At 39.5% G+C, this 27,323-nt stretch overlaps 1 protein-coding gene across 2 annotated transcripts in view; it reads left to right on the top strand.

Moving 5' to 3' along the window:
* The window catches only part of LOC147178290 (rho GTPase-activating protein 6-like), a 70,863-nt gene that overhangs the window by 2,027 nt on the left and 41,513 nt on the right, over nucleotides 1-27,323 (top strand). The window contains exon 2 of one of the 2 annotated variants that reach the window (XM_086068504.1): nucleotides 4,939-5,556. In XM_086068504.1, the coding sequence (XP_085924630.1) occupies nucleotides 5,074-5,556 (483 nt within the window). In that variant the 5' untranslated portion in view covers nucleotides 4,939-5,073. Of the gene's footprint in view, nucleotides 1-4,938; nucleotides 5,557-27,323 lie in introns of those variants that run through there. The other variant, XM_086068507.1, reaches the window with a different exon arrangement.

The raw sequence follows: 27,323 nt of genomic DNA on the forward strand, positions 1-27,323 counted from the left end.
TTCTGTGGTTTTGACTGTTCTCACAGTCCCACTCCCTCCCTTTCGACTGTTTTTAGCTGGGTCAAATCTATCTCAGCTGTTATCAGTGTCACGTCATGCTGTGTGCATAGATACGTGTGTGCGCGTGTGTGTGGGTCTGTGTGTGTGTGTGTGTGTGTGTGTGTGTGGGTGTGTGTGTGTGTGTGTGCAGAATGCAGTGTAGCTTTATAAACTCCATTGTAAGTCGTCAGCCGCCCTCCTCCCAGCAGCCCCCTGCAGTCTATTTTCATTTTTCCAATACTCTCACTTCTTGCGTTGTTTCCCACGCCTACTGACTGACCTATGGACAAAACACATACACTGTATGTACTCACACGCGACTAAAACAAACCCGGAGATTGAGGCAATCACACAGATATCAGTTTAAATAATGTCAGGCATGAGGCTGGTTGAAGTTGGTATTAATCCCATGACTCACTTATGGGAACAACACAGCAGTTTTATTTGAAATTGTATCCAATAAAGAAAAAAGAAAGAAAGAAAGCAATAAAGAGTGGGAGGGAGGAAAGAAAGAATGAAAGAAAATGAAAGGGAGGGAGGAGGAAGGAAGGAAAGAATGAAAGAAAGAGAGGGAGGGAAGGAAAGAGAGGGAGGGAAGGAAGTAAAGGAGAAAGAAAGAAAGAAAGAGATGGAGGGAAGGAGAAATAAAGGAAGACGGAAAGAGAGGGAGGGAGATAGGGAGAGAAGGAAAAAGAAAGAAAGAAAGAGAGGGAGGGAGATAGATAGATAGAAAGAAAGAAAGAGAGGGAGGGAGTGAAGGAGAAAGAAAGAAAGAAAGCAAGAAAGAAAGAAAGAGAGGGAGGGAGATAGATAGATATAAAGAAAGAAAGAGAGGGAGTGAAGGAGAAAGAAAGAAAGATTAAAACTACTATTTAATATTATTATGTTAAGTCATGTAGCATTCTGTAATTTGAAAATGTATTCATGTGATTCTTTTGCATTTCACAAGAGGGAGTAAACATATTTATAGGTGCAGGCTGACTACCAATGTTTTGTCAAGGTCATGCAGTACATGTGTTCATTAAAACTTAAGAGGGACAAGAAAAAAGAAGACCCTGTCAGAGGCCGACGGGCTCACACACTTTTTTTTTCACCACGATAGTCATTAATGCTGCAATTGTGGAAAGATGACTGAAAATTGTTGGGCGATAGACCAGGTACACCCTTGCATACAGTTGCACTGGTCGACAGCCAATAGTAGGACACAGAGACAAATTCACACTCACATACATACCTCTGGACAATTTAAAGTCATTAGTGAACATAACGCATGTTTTTGGAATGTAGAAGGAAACCCAAGTACCTAATCACAGGGAGAACATGCAAATTACGCAAGAAGGCCGCAGCTGAGATTCCTAAATATATATTTTTTTAAATACCAAATAGCTCTTGATCATGCTCTGAATTTTTTTTTTTTTTACTGTACAGTACATATAAAATGTAACAGAAAAAAGTTTTAAATACATTAGTTTTGGTATGATTTTTACTTGTAATTGTTAATTTTGAAAATGTTTCAGCTGTAATAAGAGTCTGTCATTTCGAGTAACTCACGTACTCATATCAGAAAAAAAGACTAACATCATGAGTTTTCATTTCATTATTACAGTATATTGCTTGAACCGTTAGCATAGCAGCTAAAATAAACAAAGTAGCATGTATGCTTCACCAAAACTCTTAACAGTAGCAGTGATTTGCAACTTTGTTACTTGAAACCCTGTTCTTGTAATTATAGAAACATGAAAAATGAAGTGAGTATTATTTCAACACAATTTTACATACTCCATTGAATTGTAATGAACTTATTCAGCAATATATTTTTTAAACTTGTTTATATTTTATTTTTGGGGCGGCATGGTGACCGACCGGTTAGCACATCTGCCTCAGTTCAGAGGTCACGAGTTCAACTGCGACCTTCCTTTGTTTGCATGTTCTCCCCGTCCGTGGTCTTTTTCCAGTTGCTCTCTTTTCCTCCCACATTCCAAAAAACATGCATGGTAGTATGATCCAAAACACTTTAATTGTTTGGGTTCTGAATACATTATGGAAATGCTAACTCAGGTCAATTAATAGAGCCCAGGTTTTTGAAAGCAAACATGGTGAAGCGGCATTTAGCTGTTATGCTGCACACAAATGGAATAAGTTGCCAACAGACATAAAGTCAGTCATGAAGTCATAAATGCTTTTAACTCTTTTACTGCCAAGACTTATCCAAAAAACAACCAGTGCCAGCCGTTGTCGAGCCTTTTCACTTATCTTTCAAGGCAAAAATAATTTGATACCCGGGAGTCAATTGAAAAGAGATACAATGCTGCCATCTGCTGACTATAATTAGTGGGTGTTTTGGGATTTTTCCAGCCCATTCACAAAGCACCTTAGATTAAGATCTTTGAAGGCAATTTAAAAAAAATCAATTTCATATGATATTTTTTTCTTGTTTATTTAAGTAACAATCCTTTGTTTATAAATATGTTTAAATGTCAATGGACATACTTGTTGTATTTTTTTTGTCTTTGCTTTGTGAATGTCTTCAGCTGTTTGATTTTTAAATTATTCTAGTTGTGCTTTTGCACGAGTTGCCTTGTGCGTGAAATATTCTGTATAAATTGCTTAATATATTTTCAAATTCATCTTAAAATGGTTTGATGGCCAAAGATGCACAAGTGCGAAAACACAGGCATCTATAGTATGTCACCGCTTTAGAATTTGTAATAAAAATAAAAACAATTAAATTAATACCAATATCAAGCAAGAATGAGACCTTTGAAAACTCAGTAACTTCACCCACTGAGAACACGAACTTTGCTCTTCCCCCTTCATATAAAATGATATACATGTGGAGCAGAGGTTGGTGGAGTAGCCAAAAAATTTATTCAAGTAACAGTAGCGTTACTTCGAAACAATATTACTCAATTAAAAGTAAAAAGTAGTCATCAAAAAAATTACTCAAGTCCAAGTAAAAAAGTATTCGCTGAAAAGAATACTCAAGTACTGAGTAACTGGTTGAACATAAAGCCTGATTAATTTTTAAAAACAATGTAATCAGACAAAAACAAAATCATGCGCAAATTCTGGCATCTTCAAATCATGACAAAAAAAATGAAATCAGTTTTTCACAAAATAACACATTAAGGAACAACAAACTCACGTTTCCAAATCTGTTTTTCACTGTTTTCGCTTCAACAAGCTCAGTTATTGTATAAAACAACGAAATATGGCAGCTTGTGTACATGCCAGAGACTGTAATAGAGTAAGATTTGTGTTGATTAATGTATTAAATATGAGTGTACACTGAAAATATATTGTACTCGCAAAATTTCTGTAAATACCCATCCACCAGAACAATTACAAACTTGTACTTTTTAGCCTAAAGCTTTTGTTTATATATGCTATCATTGCTACATTGAATGACAACAGCTAAACTTTGATATATTTTATAACCAGGCTCTGACATTATAGAGTCAATTGTTTATCAGTTACTAAAACTATCTTAATAATTTGTGACACTTAGTCATGGCCATAGAACATGTATGTATGTTTCGTTTACGGCACCAGTTAACAAAATGTTTTCAAAAGAGTCGATCTGAAAAGGTTCTTTTGAAGACTGGGATTTTATAACTTAACAAGACAAACAACTGCCTAAATACAGCAAAAAGGGAATTTAAGTAAAATTTACCGCGGCATGTTTCCGTAGTTTTGACGTTGAATTTTTTTAATGCGGAAATTACGGTTTGTTTCAGCACACACCGTAGACACCACACCATATAGCTGCTCTTTCGCACGGTGTGTATACGAAACATGCTTTGCATATGAGGCCAGGGGTGTTCGTTCTCTTTTGTTTCAAGTTCGGAGAGAGCTGCCATTTTTCAAATGCCGCTGGGGCCACCGCCGCCGCCGCCAAAGTTTGTGTATGTGGTCATGTGACTTCATTGTTACGTCTGATTGGCATAGGGGAGGGAATCATGTGATTATTGTTGCTACGTCTGATTGGTGAAACACAGTCATGTGGTAGAACCACTACTGTTGGAATCTCTGGCAAAAAATAAAGTATATCTTAATGGATGAATGGGAGGTAAAAAAGTAACGACTTGAGTGTAGCCCAAAATAGCGGAGGAGTAGCGTTTCTTCTTCACACATCTACTCGAGTAAAAGGAAAAAGTATTGTGTGGTAAAACTACTCTTAGAAGTACATTTTTCTCAAAAAGTTACTCAAGTAAATGTAACTCGTTACTACCCACCTCTAATGTAGAGTAGCTACATGTTCACACATGTACACAGATAATAATAATGCATCGGATTTATATAGTGCTTTTCTCGACACTCAAAGATGCTTTACAATGGAATGGATACATTATTCATGCACATTCATAAGCTACTTAAGTAGCCATAGCTGCTGCCCTGGGGCAGGCTGACAGAAGAGTGGCTGCCAGAGTGCACCTACTGCCCCTCCCACTACCACCAAGCATTCGCACCTTCCATACACCAGTGTGAGTAGCACTGGAGGCAATGTGTGTGAAGTGCCTTGCCCAAGGACACAATGACACATGACTTGGGGAGAGCGGGGATCGAACAGCCGACCTTCTGGTTACTGAACATCACTTAACACACGTCCTTGACACCATGCAGTTACTATCCTCTTATCCTGGGCTTTGGCGCCAACTTGAGTCGTTACAGTGATGGAAAACGCAAATAGGTCCGTTTTGTTAGGGAATAATATAAGCATTGGTTCCCTTTTTTAAATTTATTTTTAGCAAATGCTGGATAGTTTACGCATAGTGGAGGTACACTATCCAATGAAAGCATGGAGGGCGGGGACACATCATGCAATGTTAAAGTTTGATGACCGCCTTCCTCTCAACTGCGTGCACATTCTGAAACAGTGTGCTTCAATTTTCACTTCAGCTTGGGCATGAAACCAAATGCGGCACCATCCGACTCCTCCTCGGTCCACCTCCTGGGACTTTCTGCTAAAGCCTCATCGTTGAGGAGCTTGAGGAAAACACATTGAGCAGGTCCCTCCCAAAAGCCGAAGGAGCCATGTCTGCGGCACAGGGACTTTTGAACAGCGTCTTCTCCTGCTCCTCTCCGGCATCGAAGGCTTTAACCAAACAGAGGTTACGACAAACCAGGAGTTTGGACCCCGCCATTATCAGACAATGCGGTACCGGGACCGAAAGTGCAACTGGTGCGCAGTTGTCCGTATCAACAGTCCAGGACGCAGGTGCATCCTCGAAACCCTTTACGCGCACCAATACTTTATTGACGCTCAAAGAACCAATCGCGCCTTCCATCTCCTCTCCCTCCATACCTTTGGACGTGTCCCCATCGTCCAACTTTCACTTCGATTACGAGTTGGCTCAGCGTTGCAAACGGAACACGACTGGGGATTTACCACTAATTGTGCGAGGCTCCGGGTTCACGTCGTCCGGCAGTACCGGCGCGCTCTTCTCGCCTCGCAGGTGGCTCCAGAAGAGGACCCAGCAACCAAGTTCGCCTGCTGACGTCGCGTGGAAGCCAGAGGTAAACATCTCCACGCTCCAATATTACTATGAACTATTAACCGTATCTATCTATCTATCTATCTATCTATCTATCTATCTATCTATCTATCTATCTATCTATCTATCTATCTATCTATCTATCTATCTATCTATCTATCTATCTATCTATCCATCCATCCATCCATCCATCCATCCATCCATCCATCCATCCATCCATCCATCCATCCATCCATCCATCCATCCATCCATCCATCCATCCATCCAAGCAACTGCTTTAGGTGTTTGATTTATGCAAGAATAAAATACCTTGATTGCTTGCCTGGAAACTGCATCACAGCAGTTGTCTTGACTTAAGGCCACATGGGTTATTACTATGGGTGAGAGGAGGAGGACGAGGGATTGGAAGCTTCTCACAATGTCATAGAATAAAACATTCTCTAAAGTGAGCTAAATAATCTCTTATGATGTATTTGAGGATTAATTAACTTCAACTAAAGGTGCATTCAAGTGCATTGACAGCTTTTTCACCCAGTGATGCACTCATTTTGGGGATTGGGCTTCAAGCAGGCTGATATTGAGTGAGGATTAGTGTGAAATCTTTACCAAAACATACTTTGGATACTTATTTTTAGCAGGGGGGCTTTATCAAGTGCATAGTTGGCACAAGTCCACACGCACTAGCGGAAAGGTATGATTGGTTTCCCACTTGTTTTGCAGACTCTTGTTGGTTTGGTGCGTTTACCCTCTTTGTTTGCGGCTTTATAGTATGTTTGTGGTTATGCGTGCGTGTGTTGGGAAGGTCTTAAAGGACTTGGTTCTCACGCTTGGGAGGGGGCGCCGGGTCAAAAACCATGCAGCCCTTGAAAAACTCTTACACCACTTCCTGTTCTAGAGAGCTTCTCGACAGCTTCGCTATGGTGAAGTTGGTCTCACTTTGTAGTTTCCCACTGGCAACTCTGTTTTCCATGCTGCTCCCACCCCACCTCTTTCCACCCTGCAATGGGTCCATTGAGGATAAGAAGGCCATCACTTTGAAGTCATTGGTCAAATCATGGATGATAAAATTATTGCCCCTCAGACTGTAAAGTATGTTATAGAATTGGCCCTTTTGATTGTGTGCAATGGTTTTGTATTTTCACTAGAGCTGTCAACTGATTAAATGTTTTAATCAGATTAATCACATCTTAGAATTTTGATTAATCACGATTAATTGCCTAATAAAAAAGGCTTTTTAATCAAAAAAAATTCCGTTAATGTGTTAATTATTTTGACATTTAATGTCATGAGGACGTTTTCAACATTTTTTGATCCACTGCACACGCTCATCCTCCTCTTTTTCTAATCAGTTAATTACATGCATAATTTAAAATGGAAAAAAACCCGATCCCAATAGTTTGGCATGAACAAATATTCTGAATGCCGTACGTAAACATTTATTAAATGCTTTACTTTAATGCATGTAGTTATGTTTATTGCTCAAACTCAACCTGGGCTCCCTTTAACGTAACCATCCGCTGTCAGCTAAAGGATCATCTATCATCAAAATTAATAGTGTGATTAATCTGCGTTAATACATGATTAATGCAATCATTTTTTTGTGATTAATTAATTAGTTAATGCTTTAACTTTGACAACACTAATTTTCACACAGCTGTATTTTTTTCTACTTGAAATATGACGCCATTCAGATGAAACCATTTATTCATCAAGATGATAAATTGTCCATAGGTGTGAATGAGTGTGAATTTTTTTATTGTTTTTATATAGGTGTGTCAGGCGATTAAATTAAAAAATTGTTATTAATCGAATGACTTCAATAGTTAACTCACGATTAATCGCAAATTTTATATCTGTTCTAAATGTACAATAAAAAATTGTTTTCATACTCTTGTTAACATAAAAGTGTGAAAAGAATATTAAACTAATAAAAATGTGGCTGCATCTTTGATACGGTAATTTCATAATCAATCATAAAATTGAGTTCAAATTGAAAAGATGTGCTGTATTGAAAAAAACGAGTGTGATGTTGATTTATGTTGGTATTTTTTCTGCCACTAGATGGCATAATTGCATTTGTAAGCCGTTGGTGACAGCTCAGTGCATTTTTCTTATCATATTAAGAGCTATCTAATCTTTAACAAGAAGTAACTTGTGAAATTCTGCACATTTTTAAAATTGTAAAATACAACTTGACCCCAGTCTCCACAAATATATGCATTAGTATTAAATGTATTCCTGCAAAAAAAAAAAAAAAAAAACTTGACGTGGACGTGCCATCTGCGTTGCGACTGGAATTCCCCCAGTGCAGGCTTTCCAAGTAAGGGGCGGTCATTAATCGTGCGCTAAAAGAATTTGTTGCTGTTTAAGGAACTTTAAATTAACTCAAAATTAACGCACTCGTTTTGACACCCCTAGTTTATATATATATGCTCTGCAGCCCAGGATGTCCGCCACCTCTCAAATTCAGCTGGGCTCTCACTCAGGACAAGTGGCATAGAAAATGGATGGATTGATGGATGAATGCCATAAAAAAACAAATATAATGTGATGGCCCAGGAACTGGTAAAACATTTGCTTCAAAACAAAATTTACCTTTCTCAAATGTCAAACTGAATGCCATTAACGTTTCGCAAGGGGGCTTCGCCAGGTTTTGTGATGTTTATTGGCAAAGCATACAAGCAAAAAGGCATTGAAATGGTTCATCTGTGTCTGTGAATATTGTTTTTGGGCCTGAAAAGCTTGACAATTAAGTTATTAACACATCGTCCAAGTGCTGGAATGTTGGCCTTGCAGTTTAGCAACTTGGGATAGCACTTCAGCTTTTGCAAAAATAGTTGCAAGGCCAAGGTTGGACTAGTGGGTGTACATGACTTTTGGAGCATTCGATTTCCGTCAGCAACATTTTGAAGGGAAAAGATCGCTGGAATGCAAACCAGGTCATGAACTTATGAACATGCTTGATTGTTTTGTTGTGATTCCTCACAGAGTTGAGATGTTGTTTTGCAGACACATAACTTTGACAGTTTTACAATGGTGAATGCCCATCATAAAATCCGAGTTGAAACAGAGCAAAGATGTCCTGTTTGTCCTTGTCCTTTGTGGTATCATTCATGGAAGGGTGACGACCTGTTTGCAAAAAACAAAAACAAAACTAGTTGGCTATGTCAATGAACATGCAGACACACATACATACTGTGAGCATTGCTTTGGCTTGCACTATTCCCTCAATTGTTGTTTTTTTGTTTGTTTTTATTTTTTATTAACAGCTGTCGACCCGTTAAAGATTTAGAGGAGCTCTCCAAAATCCATGAATACAAACACATAATCAAATGCTGGTCTTCTTTTAATATGTTGACTTTTTAGCTTTCTGAAATCTTTTTTTGCTAGCTACCACTGGTTGTGTTAATCTTTTCTCTTTGGGAGAGCTATGGAGTGGGTCTAGTTTGATTATGTTCGACTTTATTAAGTTTAACTGCTAATCAGGGATGTATTTCACAAAGCAGGTTTAGTGAGAACCCTGGGTCAAGAAACCCTGAAATGTGGGAAACTCTGCGTCTTCCGTTTCAGAAATGGAGGTAACTGAAACTAGAGGAAAAATAGTAGCCTGTTTCATAAAAAGAGGTAATTTAAGCTCTCGGTCAGTTACCCTAGTAACTTTGTCCGTGAACCAAACCTGGTTGGTACAAGGTTTTTCACAATGAACCTCAAAGTTTTCTCTGTCCCCACCTCTTTTCCCCCACACACGACATTTATTTCCTCATTCATAAAGTCCGCTGCTGCAAGTTTTTGCATAAATACGCACTGATACGCCTGTGGCCTATAGCATCAAGTCCACTTTTGTCCTTTTGACAATTTTTTTTTCCTTCTGACAATGACCCTATTGATGAAGGTGTCGCTTTATTGCGCAGGAAATTAAAAATTCGTCGCAAGATCAGACTGCGCATAATTATGCTAGCCTTTCCGGACAGTTATCTTTTTGAATGGTAGCCCGTTTCACATCACAGTCCATCATCTACATCATACGCAACCTAAACCGTCCTTACATTTTCAACATTACCGGCGCCGTAGTCATGTGCTCACATCACAGCACATATTGTGTGTTGCGCTCCGCTTTTTTTTTCTTATAACCGTTTGAATAATGTTTTTATATTTCATCTTAAATCAAGTGCGCTTCTCCCCAGCAGGATTGCACCTAAATGAAATGAAATATAGAGCTACCATTTAACAGGTTTCCCCTGTAATATTATTGTGATTGCCAAGGACTACATTTAAATTTACGCATTGACCCGAGCACCAACGTTCCTTTATGGGGAGCCGCTGCTGTGTTGCACTTTTTTTTTTCTAAAGAGATGTTCAAATTCGTCATATGATCGCATTAAGATTTTCGGTTGAGAGGGGTAAAAACAAAAAACAAACGCGGAAGCAGGGAGCGGCGCCACGCTCTGCTTCCCCGTTGCCATGGTGACCCGACGAATCGGGGCTCCATTGATGTGGTCTTTTTAGTCTAGTGGTAACGGCAGGCGAAACAACTGCGTTGATATAACTACCTCAATGAATGAACAATACTGAGCTCTTAAAAAAAAAAAGAAGAAGATATAACTACCTCAAATCAGCTGTCCTGGAACCGAAAACGCAAAGTTTTCTTTCTCAGTGTATATCAACTGCCTGTTCAGGATTAGTCTCGATGTTTGTCAAACATGCTTTGTGAAATGGACCCCAGAATGCCCATCTTAATTACCGACAGAAAGTTGTCTTCGAGAAGGCTGAATGTATATAACTCTGTAGTTCATGTTTACCTTTATTTCTTATTGAAACTACACTACTATATCATGTATTGCAAATTTTCCCCATTTTGGGATGAATAAACGTTGTTGTTATTATTATTATTATTATTATTATTAAATGTATGCAGCAATAGATATTGTGAAATTAAAAATACCCGGAAAACTCGAGAGATGGTTTTGCTTAAATAACATGCCAACTAATAAATGAGGTTGTTGGTTTGGCAAATGCTTATGATTCAAGTATGCATCAGTTTAGGGGATAACATCAGAAAATGCATTTGGATGCTGCAGTAGATGATGCCATTAAACCAGTGACACGTTTTGCCCTCAGTGTTGTGCAGAAATGCATACATTGTAGATAAACTATGTTTAGCTCCAGGGTTCATCATGGTGTATTTAATTTACTCTAAGTTAAGACACTATGAAAAATGTATGTTGTGAAAGGGAAATGTGATGTAGAGGTATGCGCTCGACAGAGTGTAATTCTAGTAGATTCTCTATAACCAGACTTGTGTTGATGAAGGTCTCGATGAGCCATTGGAGATTTGTCTGGCAGCAACCCAGCGTGGGTGATCTCACGTCTCCTTAGGGATGTTTTCTCAACAAGGAAGGGAAAGAGCACAACTTGGAGTAGAAAAAGGACGCAAAGTAAACATTAATATCCGCTGACAGAATCTCTCTGTCTGTTGTCGATTAAAGCTCCCCTCCAGCAAGTGGGCAGCCGCGTTGGGTTTCATCATTGATAAAGAAGGCAGTGATCTAAGAGTTTGCTTTTTTTTAAGAGTAATGAAGGCCAAAAGAGTACATCCCTGTTCCCTCTGAGCATGTATATACAGTGACCTAGTTCTTTTAAATGTAGTTTTTTATGGGTTTTGCGTGATCAGCGTCACATACACAGATGAGTGAAATCCAAAGTGGGAGTGATCTTGCTCTTCCAAGCACAACACAATTTGCATAGTTCCCTTCATGGAACATTGAAGAACATTCACAGATGGCCAACAAATAGCAAACTATTTCTGAGGGTGAGTTAATAAAAATTAACGAGTGCATTACTGAGCACTGAGAGCTTACTCTCGTACTCCATTATATTCCAGTCGCTTTCAGTGGGGAGGCTTGGTTATTTATCTTTAAGGAATTCTAGGTCAAAGCGTCAAGCAGAGGTGCCACGTCCTACTGACAGAAGGGTAGCTTGAAGACAATACACTGCAGGTCCTAATGCCCATCTCCAGCTTTTTGGCTCCCGTATTGGCCTACTTATATTATATATAATGTATTTGTTGTACTATTTACTGCACATTGCACTTTTACAGTACAAGGGGTGAAACAAGCAACGTGCACACACCCTTAATGCTGTTAAAGACTTACACGCGGCTCCAGAAGAGGAAGTGACAACATGGAACAAATGACATACCACTAAATTAGCCTGGACTGACTCTTCCCCCATTGGCTCATAAGGCAGATAAGAACGGCCTTCATATAAAAATCAAGTCCTGATTTGATTCTGATGATGTCCAATTCTACAGTCATGGAAAACATAAATGATAACAAAAATAACTCATAAGATTTTAACTCATTCACAGCCATTGACGGCTATAGACGGCAACAATTATTTTGAACTATTTCTATTAGTTTCACATTTTTTTCCACTTTTGTTAACAAAAGTAGGAAAACCTAAAAAAAAAAGTATTGTACATTTAGAACAGGCATAAAATGTGATTAGTCATAAGTTAACTATTGAAATCATGCGATTAATTACATTTAAAAAATGTAATCGTTTGACGCCTCTAATTTTTTTATAATATTTTCTTTTTTGTTTAATTACTTAATTATTTAAACTCAAGATTAATCACAAATTGTATATCTGTTCTAAATGTACAATACATTTTTTCTAGGTTTTCATACTCTTGTTTACAAAGGGGGGGGAAAAATGTGAAACTAATAGAAATAGTTCAAATGAATTTTTTACGTCTATTGCCGTCAATGGCAGTGAATGAGTTAATTTAAGAGCTGATATCTCGCTATTTTCCATGGTTTTCTTGCCCATAGCCAAAATTGTTCTCATATCAATAACGTTGACACTGAACTGAAAACAAAAATAGTGCATTTCATCATTTATTTTCCGTCTATCATTCACATGATACACCTTTAGTGGAAAATAAATGAGAAATTGAAGAAAACAAGTTGGTCTAATAATATTGATGACTGTAGATGCTCTGTTGCTTATAAGTAATGATGGGGAAATGAAGCTTCATGAACCACTTGCGATACTGCACTAGACGGTGCTCTTGGTTCATTCTTTATACTGCTTTAGCTTCACTAGGGTCACGGGTCACGGGTGTACTGGAGTCTTTCTTACTTTCGGCGTGAGGCAAGGATGCGAGGTACACTATGGATTGGCCACCAAAATCAAATCAACCAATGACTGTGAAAAAATATAGTGTATAAATTCCTGGTGCTTGAACTGTCCAACAACAATCATTTTGAATGTGTATGTGCTTTTTATTTTTTATTTTATTTTTTTATTCATTTAAAGATTTGCTCTGAATGTAAAATATTCATGGTTTATACAGAAACACTGTCATTAAACCGTGACAATAAAACGGCTGCAGGCACAAAGTGATGTAAACCCGTGGACCTTTCCTCCCTCCTCGTGAAGCTGCCAGACAGCGAGAGCAGAAGGAGGTAAACTGCAGCTATAAATAGAAAAGTAGCTCTGCCAGTAAGAGTTAGAGCCAAGAAAGTCAAGAAGTGAGTTTTGTTTGAGTTGCACGTGTGCATATTCAAGTTGCCACGTGCTTTTACCGTCACAGTTTATTAGTGGTTGAGAAAACTCTACTCTCAAACATTAGCTTATCTGAAAGGCATTGTTATGAGGTTGCTTCCTTTGCTCTTTTCCACCTTAGCACGTTATCGCCATCTAGTGGATACTTTCTTGCCACACAGAGTGATCAACAAAAATGAGGGCACACCAACAGATTTGCTAAAAAAAAAAAAAGTCACAAAGGTGCTGGTATATGCTCATTCACACTTACCAATGTAGTTTTCCTTGGGCTAGGCTGGATTTTCAATTTTCCCTTTTCTAATTTTGAGCCCTCGATTTTATATTTCTGATTAAAACAAAGCTTTTCACAATCATACAGTGGATCCTCACTATTTTGTGGTTCACTTATTGCGCATTCCCTCCATTGCAGATTTATCTTAGAATAGGGCTGGGTATTGATTCAGATTTCCGAAATCGATTTGTGTCAGAAGGGCCTGATTCACATTAGTATTGGGTGCAGAACCAATTTTAACATTCTTAGAAGTACCAATGCTGCACATAATAGAAACTTCTTGCTCTTACTTGGTGCATTAATATGAAAAAAAAAGTTAATATTTACATTTAAAATTAAATCCAATGCTGTTACATTAATCTTGAACTTAATCTTGAATCTTAAAATTGAACATTACCTGATCAAAACAATGAATACTAATTGAAATTGATTGAAACCACAGCACTATGTCAATAAAGTGGAAAAATCACTGAGCTCCTCTTGGGGTATTTGAACAACACTCGAACAACACATTTTTGAACGGAATACGTGCTGCCTCAGGCATATTTCCATGGTTTAATTTTTTTGTAAAATAAATTTCTCCGTGACGCGAGAAGGCATGTTAATTTATGTTGGGAAGGGGGGGGACTTAAAGTATTGATTCATGGTTTTATGAATCGATTCAATATCGACATATTGATTTTTCAAACCCAGCCTTAATCAACAATAAAAAAGGTGGTGAGGTGGCAGGGAGCTCCACAGTTGGGGAGCAGAGGCTGAAAGATTTACTTCCCATGGAGCTGAGGTGAACAGAAGGCACAATAAGGTGAACATGGTGAAGGCCAGAGATCATGGTCGGAGGAGCTACATTTTGAATTTCCATAAAATAAATGTTTAATTGAATTCTGGCCATACCTGGGGGCCAATGATTATAATGTCAATTAATATAGAGCTACTGGGGTGTTTTTATGCCTATAACTCATTTTGCAAAGCATACAGTGGCTTGTGAAGTGCACTAGTGAAGTCTGACCAATAGAGGGCGCCAATCAGCTTCTATTCACTCTTGCATGAGCTGCCCAAACCCTTGGTACTGAACAAACCTCTGCATCTGGACAAAAGTATGCATGCATGCATTGCGAATGATGAATCACGTTAAAAATATGGGTAGGCTGCGGTGCGGCCAGTTACAGCTGTGCACATCCGAGCACGGGCAAGGCCCCTCTTGTTCCCGAGTATCTGACACAAAAACGCCCAACAGCTGTACAGAACATGTTTTATGGCCAAATAAATCTGATTAACAGCACATCGGAATTAAAAATTTTTTTTTATTACATTCTAGCTGTTGGAATGATTTAACTTAATTTGGACATTAGCAAAAACACTACGTAAACATTTACATGCAAGCCTATCTTGGTCTCAGAGACTCAGAGACACTCCAGATCTCTGTCTGTCTGTCTGTCTGTCTGTCTCTCTCTCTCATATAACACTTTTTTTGTGTTTCTTTTGAACAGCATCACTTCCGAGATGAGCTTCCTTTTTTCCCTGCTGGAAGGGTACCTTCCCGTAAATTTTCCTATGTGCCTGAAGGACAGTTTATTTAGCAATCTCTGATCCCTACCATTAAGAAAAGAAAGAAAGAAAGAAAGAAAGAAAGACAAACAAACAAACTAACAAACACTTAGCATTTCATCTATCGAGACTTATTTTGTATTTTACTACTGTTGGAATTGTCTATATTAGCTATATGCAATGAACAAACAAGTATGCATGGCCGTTTTTAGCTCATTTTTGGGGGTGCTCAATTACCCCTAAATTGAATCCTAACTCTCCTAGAACATGAGATATTTTTTTCATGTATGACTATTTTGATTTGTAAACAAGCTAAAAAAAAAAGTGTGTTACATACAGCACTTTGTTAAAACTTAATATTTTGGCCATGAAAGCAATGAAAGCAAATCCCACTGGAGTACCCCGTGAACAAACATACGCGAAACAGGCTATTCATATTTTGCATTGGGTCTAAACGTAGCATAAGCTAGGACATGGACATAGTCGTTACTGTTGCTGAATGTAATTGTAGCTCACTGTTTATGCTGTTAGGTAGTTAGCTGATACTTTTTTCAAGCTCTTAAATTTTTTAGGTATTGAAGGGGAAATGAAGCTTGATGAAGCACTTGGGATATTTTTTGACTCCTCTATATGGTCATATAGAGGCGAGTCAAAAAAATATTGCAAGTGCTTCATGAAGCTTCATTTGTCCGTCACTGGTTTCATGTGGTTAGAGACACGGCACCACTATCCTCTGTTTGAAATGGAATGGCAAAAGCTAGCTTTATATCCTGTGCATGTGTTATTAATTAAAGTCAAGGTGCTACTGATAAGCTAACTGATTGGATGCCCATGACCAAAAAGTGTCTCTTCCATAATTGTGGGATAAAATTGCATTAAAATGTACAAAATAGTTACATTTCCTGCCGGGACCTCAGCACCCCTAAATCACTGACACTGGAGTTGCCCTTGCAAGTGAAACCATCGGAATTGCTCTGTGCCTCTGACTTTGTGCTGTATAAGCCTTTTGTCATCGTATAAAATCTAAAAGAAAAAGAAAAAAAAGCGTTATGAATGCAATAGGAATTAGATGTCAAAAGAAAACAAAAAGACTACATTGAGTATGAAGCCCAATGAGGAGCTGTTTGCATCAAGGAACACCCACAGCTGAGAATACAAGGACACTTAAGTAATTTGCCATCTTCTGCATTTAGAAATTGTTTACCAACATCTTTTTAATTATTAAGTGACATTCAGCAGCATTCGCTGATGTTTCTTGAGCTGAACAACAAAACCAACAACCAATAAGTGAGTTTTGTGACTCATCAAATCTAAGTCTAAATTAGTGTTATGCTTCTATTATGATTATTAGGCTACTGCGACAAAGACATTGGTTTTGTATGCAGTGGTTGTAGATGATCAAAGACACTTAGTAGTAGAAAAAAAAGACAATTTGAAGGAATTCCTCCAGTAATCAATCCTTCAATAATCAATTTAATAATAAAGATAAAAAGATGATACAAATATATCATTTAACAAAGTGTGACACTTATTTAATTTGACATGACACAATTATTGTACTATTTGTTTGCAACTAAGATGACTAACTAAAATGTCTGTTCAAAACGCCGCCAATGAATCTTTTGCTCCTTTCTGCTCGTGTTAAGGAATATTTTTTTTAAACAACACACTGCTGTAAATACTATTACTACTATAAGCTACTTTAAATAAAATTTTTGTCATACGTTGTATAATGAAATTGTGTCACTAGTGATCTCCAAGTATGCGCTCTTTTAACGATTGTCAGCTGGGTACAGTTTGCGCTTGTTTTGATTCTGAAAGTGCGGGGTTTTGTTTCTGCTGTAGCTACAATAATGCAGCCAATCAAGAGATGTGTCTGTTGAGCATCCTGCTGAGATGTGCATTTGGCCCTGATTGCACTTAGCGGTAATTAAAGTAGCTCGAGGAGACAACACCTGGGTCACATTAGCTCAAACTTTCAGGGAGTTTGTGTTAATGGATATTTAATGGGCTCTGAAATTGCTTATCACAGCCACAGTGTGTGTGCTCACGCTCGTGTTCACGTGTGTGCGCAACTGTGCATGCCTTATGGTTTTTCAGACATAATTACCAGGGGTGCACACACATGCTAGCACACATGCGCATTCACACACCTGTGACATGACAGCTCAGAGATTGTGAGGTGGGAGTAAGGCTGCGTTCGTCACTGCAGCTCAATTTCGATTTTTTCACAAGTATCTGATTTTTTTCATGAAGTGTGAACGGTACAATTCCAATTTTTTCACACCCAACCTGGGCCTCTTTTGTATGTGGATATAAATCGGATATGTCTGCGATGCGCTCATCCGCACGCATCCGATTCATACGTCATCAAAAGCCTGATATGCGCTCTGCGCAGGCTGGAGAGAGTGCTTTAAACGGAGACTACAGACACGTCAGTGAATAGATACAGTGAGTTTGAGTAACAGTGTTACATTTTTATTTGTCTTTAATTTAATCACTCTTGAAACATGAAGCATAAAGTTGACATTAGGGCGATAGGGCAGACGGTGATGACGCAACGTCATCTTCGGTAGACTTCTCAATGAAATGAGGAGGTCGAGGAGTGTCCCCTAATTCCCGCCAATATTTCTATTACCTCTTCCAACCTAGCTACTCTGGCGACATGAGGGGAAAAAATACGTCCGATGGATTTCTGTTGCTGGTCCTCAGTCGGAAAAGGGTGGAGTGCCCTCTGCGGGTCGGGGATGAGGTCCTGCCCCAAGTGGAGGAGTTCAAGTATCTTGGGGTCTTGTTCACGAGTGAGGGTAGGTTAGAGCGGGAGATCGACAGACGGATCGGTGCAGCGTCTGCAGTGATGCGGACGCTGTATTGGTCCGTTGTGGTGAAGAAGGAGCTGAGCCGAAAGGCAAAGCTCTCGATTTACCGGTCGATCTACGTTCCTGCCCTCACCTATGGTTACGAGCTGTGGGTCGTGACCGAAAGAACAAGATCCCGGATACAAGCGGCCGAAATGATTTTCCTCCGCAGGGTAGCCGGGCTCTCTCTTAGAGATAGGGTGAGAAGCTCGGTCATTCGGGAGGGACTCAGCGTCGAGCCGCTACTCCTCCACGTTGAGAGGAACCAGTTGAGGTGGCTGGGGCATCTGGTTCGGATGCCTCCTGGGCGCCTCCCTGGGGAGGTGTTCCGGGCATGTCCTACCGGCAGGAGGCCCCGGGGACGACCCAGGACACGCTGGAGAGACTACGTCTCACAGCTGGCTTGGGAACGCCTTGGGATCCCATCGGAGGAGCTGGCTGAAGTGGCTGGGGAGAGGGAAGTCTGGGCTTCCCTGCTAAAGCTGCTGCCCCCGCGACCCGATCCCGGATAAGCGGAATTGAAGACGGAACGGAACGGAACGGATTTCTGTTGCTGTTTGTAAACAGCACGTTCAAAACTGACACACGAGGAAGCTGAGGAGAGCAGCCAACCAGGAGCGAGCGTGAAAACAGTCCACCAACCAGGAGCGCGGGTGTTCGCACAGCCGAATTTGCATAATATATGCAGACAAGACATATGATTCAAACTCCTGACACGTCCGCGAAACGACAGCTAAATTTGCATATGACGTCACTCGACGTGCTCTTTGCGCATGCGAGTCGCATCACGGGCGTGTTGCGTTCACATTAGATGTGGCATTTGTTTTTGTAATGTAAACAGTACATAAAAAGATCAGATTTAACAAAAAATCCAAAAAACGTAGCCTAAGTCATTGTTTTGCAAGTCACAAGTAAGTCTTAAGTCTTTGCCCTCAAGTACAGAGTCAAGTCCCGAGTCAAGACTGACAAGTCTCAAGCAATTCACAAGTCCTACACTTTGAGTTTCAAGGCCTTTCGAGTCATTTTAACAACATCGTAGATTATATTATTTCAGGTGACCTTCAAAGTAGGAGTCAGGAACTCAGGAAGTGAACCCAGAGTGGTGCAACAGATTGCCGTGTTTGCAATGTGTTACCAGTGAGTTTACAGTCTCATTAACTACGCAACTAGCAACAATAATTAGCTGATAAACAACTGACATTAGCTTGCTTACCGTTCTTTGTGCATCTTCAGATGTTGAACGAAATTTTAAGTTGTTGCCTCGCCGTTAGTGATCTAATCTTGGACATACTGAAATTCATTTTTTGTTGACCACCTCATAGTTTTTGTACCCAAACAACCAGAGGTGCAACAGATCACAAAAGTTTTGGATCGGATTGTTAAAAAAAGAAAAAGAAAAAGAAAGAAGAAACAAACAAACAAGTCGAGTCTAAAGTCGTCAAATTCATGACTCGAGTCGGACTCGAGTCCACACCTCTGTTGTGAGGTCTGCCTTGGCTACACAGCACACATGGCCGAGGATTTACAGGGTTCCATGTAGTGCTAATTTTGTCAACGAAAACCAAGCAAAAATAATTTTGTCAACACACATTTTTCACCAGACTAAAACTAGACTAGACTAAAACCCTAATTAATAAACGATAACTAAATGAGTATGCATTTTCATTGACTAATGAAGACGAGACGAAAATGTACTTTACTTATTACAAAACTGGACTAAAATCCATGGGCATTTTAGTTTATGAATAAAAACTTTGTTGTAAAAAAGTTTGTATGATTTTGTAAAATTTTGTCTCTGCTAATCTCTCACTGTGACACTGTCATGTGACACACAGTGACACAACCCCTTTCAAATCTGCATTTTAGCGAGTGCAACATGCACAAAGATGGGACAGACAGGGGAAAAAAGAGAGTAAATTATAGTTATAATTTAACATTAATCCAATGGCTATAATGTTTCAACAATAATGTTCATCCGACCGCTAACTAATGCTGGCTAACTTACTAGCTCATAGCATGGAGCTATAGTAGCTACTTGTTGATATCCTGTTTGATTTGATTTGAGTTGATCTTTATTTATCTCGAACAAGAACAAAATATACATATATACATAAACAAAAAAGGTCATACAAACTGTTCGGTTCGAAAAGGGGCAGAAGAAAGCCAAAGCTTATCTTGATTGTGTGTCAAGTTGTTTTTCATCAAAAAGATGAGAGAAAATTTTATGTGAAATAGTTTTAGATCCGAAATGTCCAACATTATAAGCTGTAAAATGTTTTTGCTTTTTCTTTGCTGTTTCTATGCTGTTGGATACCATCTCATGCTCTACTTCTATCTCAAGCACTGATTCGCTTGCTAGCATCCAATCAGAGTGGGTGAGTCACTGATGGCTAATGCCAATTTGCATACTGCCGATCGACGAGTCATTTATTCAAATCAGGCCGTATCTAAAATTGCCAGTGAATTGCAATGTATGATGATGATAATAATGATAATCATAATCATCATCCATCAATCATCATGTGTGGTAGGTTCATTGAATTCTTGTCTGTAGGTGTACAGCTGTGCCGTTTGGTGTGATTAGATGTTTGCTTACGTGTATCCTGTGGATGGCTTGCAACCAGTCCATGATGTACACCGCCTCTCACCCAAAGTCATCTTAGGTTGTGCCCACCCAGCTCACTTGTGACCCTATGGGGACAAGCCCTACAGAAAGTGAATAGATGACCACCTATCAGAAAAAAATTATGAATAAAAATCCCTTTCTTACTGTATATGATGTGATAAAAAATAAATAAAAAATACATCTGTGCACTGTGTAGCCTCCACTGGTTGTGAGGGTTGGTCTGTTACCACAGCAACAACTCAGTGATGTAAACACTGGCTGTAGGAGGAACAAATAATAAGTCCCTCTCCAAAGGACAGTTTACATGATGAAAAGGCTCTGACGCAGTTGTTGCAAATTATCGGCAATGGAAAAAAATCAGACACTAATAGGTGACCGTGGCTGATCTGCCAAATGGCGTCAAAGATATCTCAAGGCACAAAACATCCTCTACCGTCAGCATCAGCCATAAATGACCTAACATTTATACAGCACAAGTTGTGCACAGGTGATTGGGAGGCATTTAAAATACATTTACATCACATTTAACAGCCACAAGCACAACTTTGTTAGAAAATCTGCAACAGCAGCCCTTGTACCATTACCATAAATGTTCAAATTAGGTAATGTCTCAGAAAAGTGGGGAAAAAGCCTTATTGAGTATTAGTGGTAGTTGGGTTTCCATCCACCCATTTTTATTAAAATTTTCAAGGAATGCGAAAATAAAACTGAATGGAAACGCTAGAAATACGAAAAAGGGTCCAAAATTCGCAAAAATTAGTTTTTTTTGTTTTTGTTTTAACCAGATATTACGTCACACGTACGTTTGTAGTCACAAAGCAATGGCGGACGATAAAGTAAGGTATGTTTGGGAGGGACGACAAAACAGAAACTTTTTGGAATTAATTAAAGAAGTGAATCTTAATGCAATTTTAGATGGAAAACTCATATGACGTCATCGCACGGCGCAGTCGCTTCCTGGTCTTCTTCTTTTAAATTACTGGTGGATCACATCTTTATGGTGTATACCGCCAACTACAGCAGAGGAGTCCCCTCTCAATATTCGCAAAAGAAGAACAGATGGAAACGGGGATAAGTCTTTGGAATGTGGGAGGAAGCCGGAGTACCCGGAGAAAACCCACGCAAGCACGGGGAGAACATGCAAACTCCACCCAGAAAGGCCGAAGCCCGGACTCGATCTCACGTCCTCTGCACTGGGAGGCAGACATGCTAACCAGTCATTCACCGTGCCGCCCGAAAAGAAAAGTCGACAGTGAAAATTCAAAAAAGAATGGACTGAGAAACATACATTCATTCTCCCTTGAACTTGCACAAGAAACATGTGCTTAGGAGACGAAGTATACACATTCTGAAAAGAAATTTCTTATCGATTCAGAGGTAAGAAAAAGACCGCAAGCAAGATTCTAGACCACCATTCACCTCATGCAGTGCAACATATCTCTTTGTTGATTGCGTCCTGTGTAATGTAGGCCCAGACCTCTTCAATGGCTGCGCAAAGTTGCTGGATATTTGCAAGAACTGGAACACGCTGTTGTACTGTATACACCGATCCAGAACATCCCAAACATGCTCAATGGATGTCATGTCTGCTGAGTGCTGGCCATACAAGAACTGTTTTCAGCTTCCAGGAATTGTGCACAAATCCTGGTAACATGGGGTTGTGTATTATCATGCTGCAACATGAGGTGATGGCAATAGATGAGTGGCACAACTCTTTGTGAACGAGATGCGTCACACTAGATACTGACTGCTTTTCCGGCCCCCGAGCCGGATGTTTGACACCACTGTTTTAGATATTTGAGTTCAGGGGGAAAAGCATATTTACCGTATTTTCATGACCATAAGGCACCCATATTAAAAGGTGCAGTCTTAGTTACGGGTGCTATTTCTGTATTTATCACATACATAAGGAGTACCGCACTATTGGGCACAGGTACAGTTAAACATACGCTAGCTTAAAACATATGGTAGCATGCTTTCACGCTAAAACATACGCTAGCATGCATATTAGCGTATGTTTTTAAAAAGACAGCGGAGCAAAATTAAGTTTGGTTGTACCTTATTGAAGTATTTAACAATGTAAACAGTGATTTTGATTGTACTTGAAGTATTTACTCACGTTACTTTTGATCAATTCTCATCCACAAATCCCTCAAAGTCGTCCTCATCTTCTATATCTGAAACGAACAGCTGGGCTAGTTCTCTATCAAACAAACAAGTCATTGTAGTATGGTCAAAGTCAGTCTCGTAACTGTGCGGCTCCTCAGAAATGATGCCGGCTTTTGCAAGAGCTCCAATAATTAGTACAAGCAGACACATTTAGCCCAAGCATGCACAATCCATTCACAAATTGTGGCGTAACTCGCTCTAACATTTCTATAAAGCGAAAGCAGAGAGCACAAAGACGTCCAATTGTATCTTATATACAAGAAACCCAGCCCTGGTTGAAAACTGGCGTGCATTGGAAACCGAAAGACTCACGTCATCTTTCAGTTGAGTCTTTTGGGTTCTTATGCCTGCCAGTCCTCAACCAGAGCCAGATTTCCTGTATATAAGCAATATGTTGGCAGAAATGCTCCCACAAAGACAGTCAAGCAACGTGTTCATCGAAGTCGTACAACAACGTACATTTACAGATTTTTGAACCCGGTGCACACAAAAGGCGCACCGAGTTAGGCGCACCGTCGATTTTTGAGGAAATTTAAGACTTTTAAGTGTGCCTTATAGTCGTGAAAATACGGTAAGTGACTATAGATGCGTTTCCATTACCCTCAGTTTTGTGCAAAAGGTAAGTTGCGCAAAAGCAAGCTGGTAATGGAAACACGTGATTTTTGAAAAAACTCAAATACCGCAAAAAAGTTTTTACGCTCTAATGAGGTGTTTTTTTGTGTCAAAATAGAAGTATTTCGCAAAAGTGTAACGGAAACACTTTTTGCGCATTCCCTGTAGCCATGTGACCCCCGCCCAGTCACGGAAGAAAGGCAGTAAGAAGTACGGGGCCACTCGCTTTCGTGTCGGAGCTGCCTCCGGAGGGATAACAAGTCTTTTTATGCACAAAGCGATTCAGTTATGAAGCCAATATGCCGCCGTTCCTCTGGGCGTCTGTCTACCGTAAACATCATGAGCACCTCCTACAGATCGCGCGAGACGGGACATTACGAGAATTGCGTCTCAGAAGTGAAACGCTCTTCAATGGAAACACCGGCAAGTCGAAATTGTACTTTATCGAAATAGTACAATATCGCTTTTATTTTTGTGAAAAACTGTAATGGAAATGCACCTTATGTGATGGACTAAAGAATGCAGAGTGCATTTCCTGAGCTGTGGATGAGTCCATTGACATTGACACCACTAATAATAAAACTAAACAAACTACCCGTAAATATGGGAAAAAAACCTCTGGTTTGCAGGATGAAACGTAACCAATGAAAACTAACTGATAGGGGGTCTGACTACTTTCTGGAGGCACTGTATCAGCTGGACAGGTCAGCACATGCAGGCATTTCTTGTAGTGGCTAAAAATGACCTAAGTGGTGCATATGGAGACTGTGTGTGTGTTTCATGACATGAGTCGGAGGGAGTGTTAATTGAGGAGTCAAGCTTGGATTCCAGCTGCATTCCAGAGTGTGTAAAAGACAGATGGATTTGTCAAGCCCCTCCTCTTTCTTTCTTTCTTTCTTTCTTTCTTTCTTTCTGCACAAACAGAAGAATAATGTCTTTCCAGGACATTAAAAACTCAATTGACTAACATGTGTCTTTACACTTTGAATGTGCATCAAGTGCAGGTTTGTGGAGTATTTTAGTTCAATGCTAATGTTTAGCAACATAAATGGGGTTGAGTCCCTTTTTATGCTCTTTTGACCAGTTTCTATTGAACTTCTTATATTTGAAGTCCCCCACAATGATGCCTCAAACGAATCAAGCAGAAGCGAAGGTGAAAACACCTCAACAAAAAGCGGTGCTGACTTTATATCATGTTAAACTGTCAAAGTGCTCTTGTATTGTTGTGGCTCTCACTCACATAATCTGCTGCGAGCATGAAGGGCATTCCTAGAAAGTCGCCGTGTTTACAATGCAGAATAAATATTTGAAACAACAAGAATTCATCTTTGATATGCTTGATACATACATACCCTTTGCAGACATAATGATACGAAAACACACATAGCTTTGCTGCAGAAGTTCATCAGACTATACACAACACACTTGCATTACATCACTCTGGGCATTTTATTTGGTTGTTCACTCTGTTCCTGCATCCCTTTGGGAGCCTGCACCGGCTGTTACCACAACTCACTCAAGAGTCCATCAGTTTGGATGTTAGGAACTCGGCAGAGCAGCATCAAGACCAACAGTTAAAACAAGTATTTGTTGCTCAAACTGGGGATCACATGACATATAGAATACTATATGAACAAATGTATTGAGACACACCTCTTAATCTGTTAATGAATCAGTCACCAAAGCTCTTCTGTTCTCCTCGAATCTTCATTCCACTTGGACAATTCTATGGATCCAACTTGGCACGGACAAACTGACAGATAGATGGATAGACGGACAGACAGACAAAAACCCAAGACTGCTTACCAATGCTGTTTCAGAGCTATAGAAAGAAAGAAAACATTGGTTCACTGAGTGATAGCACTTGATACAATGATCAGGGCTGGACTGGCCATCTGGCATACAGGGCAGATGCCCGGTTGGCCGGCCTCTTTTGGCGCCGATTCAATGCTTTTTAATGATTATTTTCCTACATTTTACCACAAGACACGGGCCCACAATTTAGAATATAGTTAGCAAACTGAAACATCACCAATAAACATTAGTGGCAGAAGACGCATTTAGAAGACATTTTGCTTCTAATCCGAGCACGTTTCATAGGTTTATGTACATGGGCGAGATAGAACTGCACTGTCCAGGCTGAAGCTTTCATTTCTAGCCTGAACAGATCTAGTCTGGACACTGCTTTAAAAAACAAAACACAAACTTCACAAGAACCACTGTCACTTGGTAGTGCACAAAGTGCAATCAGTTGCCCATCCCTGGTCTAGATGACTATATTTACTGTTTACTTCTTTACACTGCATTCCACACACTAGTGGGCTCTTTCAAAAGGTATCCCCATACTTGTTTGTACCCTAACATGCAAATAAAAAGGTAAAGAAATGTTGCCCTTGCCCGTTTGGACCATGTGTGTACTTTTATAACGACAATGTGGGTGAGGACATCTCTCCTGGGACCTCCGACCAAAAGTGTTTAACTGGAGGGCAGAACCCGAGTGTATTTGGGTAATTATCAGTTATGTCTGGCAGTTGCGTGCAGAGCACAGTGAATGCCTGGGGCGAGTGCATGATTATGGTGCCATCTAAAAACAAATTGTCAACAAGTACATCGTGGACGGAAGATTTTGAAATTTAGTTACAATATATATCTGTTTTCTGTTACGCTGCATGCCACCTTCTTCAACAATACAGATGCACCATGCAATTTGTCGTTGGAGTTGGGGCATGGTGGAGGGAATTGAATATTTTTCTGTTTGACATGCGTCTGGTGCAGTTGTGTTTTAATAGGGGGAGGGGGATGTCTCGGGACTCAGAAAACCAGTACTGACCTTTCAGAGTGGCCTTTTATTGTGGGCAGTCTAAGGCACACCTGTGCGCTAATCGTGGCATTTAATCAGCATCTTGATATGGCACAGCAGTGAGGTGGGATGGATTACCTTGGCAAAGGAGAAGTGCTCACAATCGCAGATTTAGACTGGTTTGTGAACAATATTTGAGAGAAGTTGTGATATTGTGTATGTGGAGGAAGTTTTAGATCTTTGATTTCATCTCATTAAAAAATGGGCGCAAAAACAAAAGTGTTGCGTTTATATTTTTGTTGAGTATAAAAAAGTATAATATAATAATAATAATAATAATAATAATAATGTCAAAAGTATTTGGAACATTGAGTCTAATTTTATATTTGCTGTACTGAAAACATTTGGGTTTGACATCAAAAGATGAATGACACAAGAGAAGCATTTCAGCTTTTGGTTCCAGGTATACACATCTGGGTCTGAGCAATTGTGAAGCGAAGAGAAGATGGAAAATGAATCAGAGCCATTGCACAAACATTGTCCAAAGCCAGTGCAGCCATTTGGAACGTCCTGAAGAAGAAAGAAACCACTGCAAGTACAGACGTCAGACAGGTAGATTAAGGGAAACAACAGCAGTTGATGACAGAAACATTGGGAGGGATGTAAAGAAAGCTCCAAAACAACTGTTAGTGACATCAGCAACAAGCCCCAGAGGGCAAGAAGACTTGGTGAAAAAAAACACACAGAGTATTCAAACCACTCATTAGCCAGAAGACAAGGATTGTAATCCACATAATAGACAAAGACAGTCCTCAAACAATATGTCATGAATCGAGACAAAGATGAGCCTTTACCAAAGTGATGGAAAGTCTTCAGCAGGGGACAGAATTGGAATGCTTTAGATTGGCCAAGTCAATCTCCAGTCATAAACACTATAGACTTCACAGTTTAACTACAAAAGTGGAAGCTTAAGGGAGTGACAACTAAAAGTGAAAGCCTGGAAAAAGAATCAGAAAGAAGAACACAAAACTTTAATGCTGTCAGTGGGTCACAGGCTTAATGCAATTATTGCAATTTAGTTAAGGTGTGAATCAGATGCAGAAATAAACAGCTGATAATTTGTCTCATATTCCTTTTTTGATGCTGAACCAAAATGTTTTCCATAGCCAATGTTTTTGTTAAAACAGGTCCTAATGCTTGTAAAAATAATTAATTAATTAATTTCATTTACCCGACTTGCACCAATACGATTGCTATCAGATTGCAATTATTGGAACAATCAGTACAACAACAAAATAAACTCTTACAACATGCAACTGTGCATCTGTGCATCACA

The sequence above is a fragment of the Leptonotus elevatus genome, chromosome 2 (assembly GCF_054856555.1).
Source record: "Leptonotus elevatus isolate MCC_2025b chromosome 2, RoL_Lele_1.0, whole genome shotgun sequence".
In the NCBI taxonomy this organism is placed as follows: domain Eukaryota; kingdom Metazoa; phylum Chordata; class Actinopteri; order Syngnathiformes; family Syngnathidae; genus Leptonotus; species Leptonotus elevatus.